This window comes from Cornus florida, unplaced genomic scaffold, assembly GCF_030987335.1.
Source record: "Cornus florida cultivar Cherokee Brave unplaced genomic scaffold, ASM3098733v1 CherokeeBrave_3.0.0_Hap2_Chr10, whole genome shotgun sequence".
In the NCBI taxonomy this organism is placed as follows: Eukaryota; Viridiplantae; Streptophyta; class Magnoliopsida; order Cornales; family Cornaceae; genus Cornus; species Cornus florida.
In genome coordinates, this window is record NW_026775580.1 from 70,834,365 (window position 1) to 70,843,041 (window position 8,677).

Below are 8,677 nucleotides of genomic sequence, written 5' to 3' on the forward strand. Positions count from 1 at the left end.
TATCGCCGGAGAGCACCATTTCCGGTGACGAGTGTCCTAACTCCAGCGAGCCTGAGTCCATTAAAGACGAACAGAGCGTCAGTGCTTCATCTCAAATCAAGACCCGTTTCATCAACACTGAGTTGACGACGACCGTGAGGACATCGGACCATCATATCCGGCGAAGGCTCAGCGACTTAATGGCGAACTTCAATCGACAGCGGCAAGAAGATTTGAACTTTAGCGAACCAATCTGTCACCATTGAATCCGGCGAACAGCTCCAAACCAAGTCAGAAGTCTCCGGTGAGCTATAGAGATATAACAGGTCCGTCCGGCGATGCCACAAGCTATGATTGACCCATTACTGTACGTCGAGACATAGACACCCAAACGACGAACTCCAAGTGACCAAGACTACCAACGTCCAACAACTACAAATCAAGAACCTCGGATTACCTCAGAACCAAGCCAGAAATAGGTTGAAGCCTTCAAGCCGTGATTGACCACTGTCTCCCACTATGGCTCACCTAATTATATATATACCATTATGCATTCAACAAACAACATTTCTGTTTCTCTTATTATACATACAATTTTTATATCTAACTAATGTGGTGCATATACAGATAATCAGGGTGTGATTTCGAAGTCGAATCCTGAGCTTCTCGATCCGAAAACAATGGTGATGTAAAAAGGAAGCAGATCAGATAGGCAAGGCTCAAAACCACAATTCATTCTTGAAGAGCAGGTTAAAAGGCACAAGTGATGAATCCTAAGTTTCATTCTTGAACAACTGGCTCAACAATCAGATTCAGGATGCACAGAACACATCCTCCAAAAGCAACTTCTCCTTGCGGAGTTTGGAAAATCATGGAAAGACTCTAGTTACAGCACAACCAACCAAACTGACCTACTATTCCATACAGTATATTGCACAATCTATTGATCGGCCAGGGGTGGAGGTGCAGCCGCTGGTGGACTGTTCTGGCAACCCTGGACTGGAGGAATGGACTCTTTCCGTGACACGTATGAGATAGTCTCAAGTGAAAGCACCACAACTGCTAGTCTGATTGTTCAACGGTAGCAGAAACTGAAAAGGATTGGGATGATTCATGCTAGGATGCTAAATATTGGGAAATGGAAGAGAGCAAGGGCCATAAGAAGTGCTCACCTACGGCGTGCTCACAAGGTTGGAGATTCTGGAAACTGAAAATTGGGGAAGTAGTAGTCCAAAATGAAACTTCAGTTATGGGCAAAATTTATGCAAAACTTGTGTTCATGAATGTTTAAGTGATTGCTAGTTTGGAAGAAGTTGGTTCTCTCTTAGAGACCTATTCTATCTATTCAAGAGCGCATCATGTAGTAGCGTAATTCTTGAAGACCTAGTTCTTGACTCCAAGCTACCAAATGGAATCTGCTATTTCATAAAATTAAAAAGAGTAAACATCCCGTGGATTTATTCAGAAATGTACTTAACTAGCTACATCTCATAGCCTCTTTTTACATCAAAAGAACTCGTAATTTACATATAGGAGCGCACCTACTATCGTCCTTTTATCCGAACAAGTTAAATCACACCAGCGGATTTCCTCAGCTTCCATTTCAGGCCTAACCACAGCAAGAGGAAATTCGAAAGTGTCTCAAGATTTTATACGACTGTTCCATCTTTAATTGTTGCATTCTTCAGTACAACTGTGATCCCAGATCTGATGTAAAATCCTTCATCAGGCCTGTCTGCTTCTACAACACCCTGAGAAATGAAAAGCATGCAGCTATGTCGATTAACAATGAAAAAACTTTTTTTCTTGTTGGAGTAAAATTTTAAATGCATCACCTTCAAGTCTGAATAAGAAAATTTTAAAATACTTACATCTTTATTTGCAATGATTACACTTCTTCCAATCTTGGCATTCTTGTCAATTATGCAATTCCTTCAAGAAAATTGACAAAGATTCATTATATATCAGTCAGCAACATCCTTTTTCTGAGTATGTAATACAAGAGGAAGAAAATAATGTAATTTATTATATTAAATGGTGAAACTATTGAATCATCATTGCTTTATGAGCCAGGACATCAACAAGGTGCTCCTTCAAAGAGTTTTACATTCACCAACACAAGTTCTATCTCAAAGCTGTAAAAATAATTGTCATATCCATTGTAACACAATGGGTGAGTGCTGACATCGCATCCGAAAGGAAGCAGTAAGGTTTTGTGCTCGATTATTGCTGCTGATAAAAAGATAATTGGAAGTTTATTTTGCACAGATCTTGGACTATAAACATTCTCGACTTACCGAAAAACAAAAAAACACATTCTCATTCTTACCATTTTTGTTTATCAGAAGAGAAATGTGGGGTGAAAAAGCAAGTAAAAAAAGTCCAATTTAAATCTCACCTTATTTTGGTATTCTGTCCAACACCAATGGGAACCTTCCCCTCCGCTAGAGCAGATGCAATTTCAGATTCAGTTTGATAATAGTCCGCACCCATCATCATTGTATCCTGAAAAGGAGAAACACGTCTTCTAACTGTCATTAAATGCTTTTTCTTTCCCTGCTAATGATATAGTATTGGTTTTTATTCCAAAGATAAAAAAAAGTATAATAGCCAAACTCATATATTGCCCGTTATTTTATAAAATCATTGCAATCTTATCGTGCTCAGGATAATAGTACTGAGCTATTGGAAGCAAGTTGCGGGATGAAATGACTTCAAGTGCCCACTTGAGCATATTTTAAATTTTAATCAGATAATTGTTAAAGCAATATACGGCGGGTGAAAGAGCTGTATGTGCAACAAGATTATAGATCATTGCTGCACTTGGTTCAAGTCATTCAAAAGAGCATATATTACTAACTGACTGAAGCTAAAAGCGCACGGCACCATGAAGAGGTTGCCAACATTGAAAGCTGTTTCAGGTAGAATACACCTGTAGACATCTTCATGGTCGCCATGGTAAGAAATGTTTCCTATATGCTGAATGCACTGTTTATCGTCAAGTGGGATTCTAGCATAGTTGTCCGCCATCCAGTTTGGTCTACACTTGTTTACACTTACGTAAATATGAGGAAGCCTACTTCTCTTATTGAATTCAGTCTCTTCCCAAAGAGGATTTTTGTCCTCTCAGGCTCAGATTGACCCTAAGATTTTGAGAACATGACAAGATAACTAACCTTAAGCTCAACACCATATTCTAAACGTGAACGCACACCAACTATAGAGTGTTCAACGCTACATTCCCGTAAGAAGCAACCGTGTGAAATTATTGCATCCAGAATCTGCAAGAACCAATTCAATCGTGAGATGCATGGATCACAACCTTATGCTGAAAACTGATTAAAGCTTACCAGCATACCCTGCATTTTTCTACTTTAGTAGGCGGCAAGAATCTTGGAGACGTAAAGAAAGGTGTCTTTGGGTCATTAAAGTCGAACTTTGGTGGCTGCACGGAAGATAATATATATTCAGTAACTTTTACACATCCAGGAAGAGAAACCAATTGACAATGACATATGCATTAGAAAGCATGAATAGTTCCTGAATTATAAATTTAACTCAATACGATTTTGTATTTAACTCCAGAATGACAAGTTCTTATTTAGGCCTGAAACGTGTTTTCCCAAACCGATATACAAGTGGCTGATCTCAACTTCGTCACTCCACTACAATTGATCCTCTACTAATTAGAATTCTTAACTTGATAATCCTCAATGCTGATAATTTTTAAGGAACCTACATCATTCCATGGTGGAATGATTAATAAATTTTTAGAAAATTATTAGACTACTAATTTTTAGAATGGAAATATAATTAGAAATGCAATACTTAGAAGTATGAAAATTTAGTAAATTTTTCAAAGATGCCATGCTTTGGCCAATGAAATTCTCAGCATAACTAGTGTCATTTGTTTACCTTCTCAAATATTTAAATAATTTAATTTAAAGAATATTTAAATCTTCTTCTTTTCCCTGTGAGTAGAGTTAGTATATCTAGCATATATATCATCTGTGATACGCTATAAATATCATTGAAAAGATAAGCATTGCCCATTTTTTCATACGTCTCAAGTAAAAAAGGAAAAGAAAATTTAGCTAATTAGAATTGAACAAATTAATATTAACCATACTAATTAATAACATCAATGTCTCTCACAATTATTAATTATTAAAGAGTTGATTGTATTTGTCCTAACAGCATAATTAAGCAAACACTCGAGTGATAAAAGATCATTCCCATGCAGTAACATTGACCTGTTCTGTTAGGGCCAAGTTGGAATCAAAGAATGACTTTATTGTTCCAATGTCCTCCCAGTAGTCATTAAATAGATATGCCTGAAAATACAAAGGCATTCAAAAAATTAGCAGATTAATTACAGGCTTAAAATCTAGGCAAAGCAAATCCATGAATCTTTCATAGCCAAAAATTAAAATAAAGAACTGTGTGAAAAAAAAAAAAAAAAATTTATTTTAAGCTCTATCTCACCTGGACATTATAATCTGACACAGCTGAAGGAATGATTTCAGAGCCAAAATCATTGCACGAAGGGTACCTCCACCTCAGAAGCTTTAATAGGACATCAGTTCTAAACACATATACACCCATCGATGCAATGTAGGGATATTTCAAGGCATCTTGCTCAGATAGGCCAAGGAGAGAGGTATCAACTTGCTTCAAACCAATATCAAAGAAGAAATAAGAACCAATATTATACATAAAGCTATTCGGTATCAACTGGGATAATGATGGGAAAAAAACTTGGTAATTAAACAACTTTGAGGTAACTGGCGGAAGAGAAAAACAACAAAAGGGAATCTTGGTCAAGCAAAGTAAAACTATCTACCATTGCTTTCAGTGCAGGGCCCTTTGGTTTCTCGGCAAAGTCGATGATTCGTCCTGTCTTATCAATTTTCATCAATCCATAATCAGAAGCTCGGCTGCAAAACAAATGAAAATTGAAGTGAACACCAAAATCCATAAGAAAAAGAGGGAAAAAAATATGTATCTAGCCTCTACTAATAATTTATAACTGATTAAGAATTTTGCTTCTTGGAAATGAAGAAAGAAGGTTTCATCAATTCATCTTAATATTCCGAGTAAACAATAAGCAAGAGAACATAAAACAGAGGTTGCATGATGTGAAATCCAGGACTAGAACTTAAGAACCTTGGGATTTTTTGGTTCAATTTTCAGAAACAGTTTCCTAGAACCCTGAAAACAGAAAACAGTTTTAAAAGGGGAAAAAAAAAAATCTTTGTAACTAGATCATCTTTTTTAATTTCATTTTCAGAAAATACCAACTAAACAAAATTTTCAACAGTTTCAATTCTCCGAGGATAGAACTATTCTCAGAAAAGTGTAGCAAACAGGCCCATTGATTCTTTAAGAAAAACTAACAATGATTACAACCATTCAAGTAACTGTTATTCTTTAAATACACAATCATATAGAATCGAATTTAGCCACATGGGATAAGACTATATTATTCTGTTACATTGAGCTGGGAAAACTGATATTAAGTTGAATAGGAGATTGGATAACATACCTATCATCCATGGGTACACATGAGACTGTAATATCAGCATGCGTGTCAACATGTTTCTGCAGGCAAATATCTCCCAGCTAAATAAACTTTCTAAACAGGTAAGAAGGTATTAAATGTAACATTCGGTCAATAAAGGACAATTACCTGCACGAAATCCATATAATTCATCCGGTAAAGATGATCGCCAGACAAAATCAATATGTTCTCAACATTCTTGTTTTTTGCATCCTACAGGAACCAAATGAAATCCCACTTAAGGTCTTGTGATTGGTATATTTTAATACTAAGGAAATATCCTAAGCACCCACCTCAAATACCCAAATAAATTGGCGTACAGCATCTGCTGTTCCTTGGAACCACTTCTTTCCTGCTTCTCCTGGTGTTTGAGTGGCAGCCAGAACCTGTTCATCCCCATGTGAATTCGGATTCCATTCACAAAGAAGTTTCACCAATAATAATTAACAAATAATAATATAGTAAAAATAATAATACATCAAAAAAAGGTGATTGATCCTTCATTTTACATTTCCAGAGAGAGAGAAACCTAGAGACAATTTTCAGGATAAAGTTCTGATAATTCAATTTACACAGGTATACCATTTTCAGGTCTAACTGACTCCTACTAGCCAAAATTCATCTTACCTCCACAAACCCATCCCCAAAGTTCATGCCATTTCCAAAATTATATGTCCGAGCAAGGTGGCGATTGAGGGAGAAAGAATTGAACTGGGTTAGGATGAAAATCTTTCTTATGCCGCTGTTGATGCAGTTACTCATGGGTACATCAATTAGCCTGTAACACCCTCCAATTGGAACCTGGGACAACCAAAATTACCAGACAATTTTTAATCGATTTTTCTTTGTACAATTTAATGATCATCAATCAATATATAACACTCAAGGATAAGTTTCTCTATGTTCGATGAGTTTACTGTTGAGGATGATACATCCTCTAAAGTCAAAATGAGATACTAAAATTTCCCCCGACTCAATGTTTCAGAACATTCAAACAACTTTAAGAAATCATCCTCAGCTATCAGGCACATCTTGAATTTAATCACAAGTATAGTAAAGGCAAATAATACGAGTAGTAACTCTTACAGCTGGTTTCGCTCTTCTGCTGGTAAGAGGAAAGAGGCGAGTCCCAGCACCTCCACCCAGTATAATCGAAGCAACACTTTTAGGGTCTACTTCTGGATACTCAAATATTGGTGCCTCAAATGTCTGATATCAGTACACCATGCACACAGAATATTAGATATACACCAATAGCATCACAATTCAATGGATTAAAAATGTAAACAAATGACAAAAAAATTAACATATGACAAAAAAAATTAACATATGATATGTCAAACTAATGAAAAGGTAAATAAATGAATAAATCAATTGTATGGTGTTGACTTACCACAACCTCTTTGTTAATATCTGTTGTAAGAACAGAGTAAGCAGCACCAGCCCTTTTTTCAGTCCTCACACTCTTGAATGATGGAGCACCTAAAGCCCTCCCCTTCAGAGTCCCATTGATCTTCTTCCCCCAGAACGCACTCTCTCTCCCCTTACTAAATTTCACTGGGGGCACATTGCCCTTTATGTTGGCAAAGCAAGAATCCATTGCTTTATACTCCCTTCAATCACCAACCAATAAATCAGAAAACCCAAATATATTCATCAAATAATCTATTTTGGAATCAAAAATCAACAGCATATCACAAACTCAGTTACATTAACAGACCAAAATGAAAGCAAGATTATTATTCCCAAATTTCTTGAACTTCCAAAGAAGATGCCAGATAAAATTTAATACATACCTCAAAAATAATGACCTCTCAAAGCCTTGTCACCCAAATCATATCTTAACCTAAAACATCAAAACAAGAAATACCCAGATCATGTTTCTCTTCATTTACAAAGAATCCGAAGTACCCAGATGAGAATTAAAAAACAATAATAATAAATCAAATTTCTTTATTGAAAAAAAAAAAAGAAAGAAAAAAAAGATTATTCAGAATACGATCGGATCACCAAAAGCATTAAAGGGTGCTTTCAAAATCAAAGAAAAGGCAGATCAAGAGTGAGGAATCGCGTGAGTAATGTGACAATGAATGAATAGTTTGGGTTAGTTGGTTGGTTTTCTCGACTTGTCAGCTTTCACGAGAAACCCAGCAAATTTGTGGTGGCTATTAATCACAAAAGTGTTAATGATCTGATTCTCACTCTGTATTCAAAAAGCTTCAATGCCATTTTTCATTTGGAAAGTCCATTTAGAAGTAGAATACCTCACCGATTTCAAGCACTTTAAATAGTACCTATTTTCGCGGAATTAGTTAGAGAAAATCGTAGAGAATTGAGACTGAGATGCGATAATTTCCTCACAAAACCTAATAATACCATACTCCTATTAATTGGTTTGGCACTTTGTTCTAAACCAGATCAAATCTGTGCCCAATATACTTGAGCTTTCACCTGAAACCCATACATTGATATTTATAAATATATATAAGCACCCACATACCACACCACCAACGTAGGCTACGGGCCAGTTGAAAGAGTATATACCATAACTATATATATTCATGTAAACAAATTTATTTTAAAACAATTGTAAGATCTTATAAAATATATATAAACACATAGTAATAAATAACTAAAAGTATAATATTGGACAGTTCAGACTTCAGAGCGTGTTGTGGGTTTTTATTATTATTATTTTTTTATTTTTTTATTTTTTTATTTTGCCCAAAATCTAGTCTTATTTGGGAGTGTATTTTATTGACTTTTGGCCTATGAAATTGGATCTTGGTTTTAAATTGGGTTAAATATGGACCTATAAAGCCGATGTAAGTATGTAAAAGAAGAATCAGGTTTGACCTGACATCCAATCAAAAAAATGAGTTTATTTTATATAGTTAAATATCAGATTTTATATTGATGAATCTAGATATAGATTTTAACATTAACAAATAATTCTGGTATTAATCATTATTTAATTTAAAAACTTAAGTTGTTGAATAAGTCTCTTAATTATTGGGATAAATTACATTGACACCTTTTAAAATTAGGTTAAATTTTATATAGATGAACATTTGAATTTTAACTTTTACTTACATTTCAAATTACTTTTTGAATTTTGACACATGCGAATTGGCTCAT

At 35.2% G+C, this 8,677-nt stretch overlaps 1 protein-coding gene across 7 annotated transcripts; it reads right to left on the minus strand.

Moving 5' to 3' along the window:
• Nucleotides 1–1,381: 1,381 nt before the first annotated feature.
• LOC132276160 (glucose-1-phosphate adenylyltransferase large subunit 1-like) lies at nt 1,382–8,093 on the minus strand. Of its 7 annotated transcripts, XM_059777471.1 has the most exons (16): nt 7,834–8,011; nt 7,336–7,385; nt 6,933–7,152; nt 6,626–6,748; nt 6,167–6,340; nt 5,833–5,925; nt 5,669–5,752; nt 5,525–5,580; nt 4,823–4,916; nt 4,465–4,650; nt 4,233–4,313; nt 3,338–3,424; nt 3,156–3,260; nt 2,378–2,484; nt 1,851–1,911; nt 1,382–1,730 (listed from the first exon to the last, which is right to left on the minus strand). In XM_059777471.1, the coding sequence occupies exons 3-16, from the start codon at nt 7,137–7,139 to the stop codon at nt 1,629–1,631; spliced, it is 1,560 nt and encodes a 519-aa protein (XP_059633454.1). In that variant the 5' UTR covers nt 7,140–7,152; nt 7,336–7,385; nt 7,834–8,011; the 3' UTR covers nt 1,382–1,628. The 7 variants fall into 7 exon arrangements, with proteins under 7 accessions (XP_059633454.1, XP_059633449.1, XP_059633451.1 ...); XM_059777466.1 differs by lacking the exon at nt 7,834–8,011 and adding an exon at nt 8,040–8,093 and having other exon boundaries at nt 1,382–1,911; XM_059777468.1 differs by lacking the exon at nt 7,834–8,011 and adding an exon at nt 8,032–8,051 and having other exon boundaries at nt 1,382–1,911.
• Between the last annotated feature and the right edge of the window lie 584 nt (nt 8,094–8,677).

What these genes read in the sequence shown, in the direction of transcription:
- LOC132276160 (XM_059777466.1), bottom strand. Translation starts at nt 7,139, where the DNA reads ATGGATTCTTGCTTTGCCAACATAAAGGGCAATGTGCCCCCAGTGAAA. An exon ending in TGTGTACCCATGGATGATAG is followed by an intron (nt 4,917 to 5,524) that starts GTATGTTATCCA and finishes TTTGTTTTGCAG; the next exon opens with CCGAGCTTCTGATTATGGAT. An exon ending in GCCCTGCACTGAAAGCAATG is followed by an intron (nt 4,651 to 4,822) that starts GTAGATAGTTTT and finishes ATTGGTTTGAAG; the next exon opens with CAAGTTGATACCTCTCTCCT.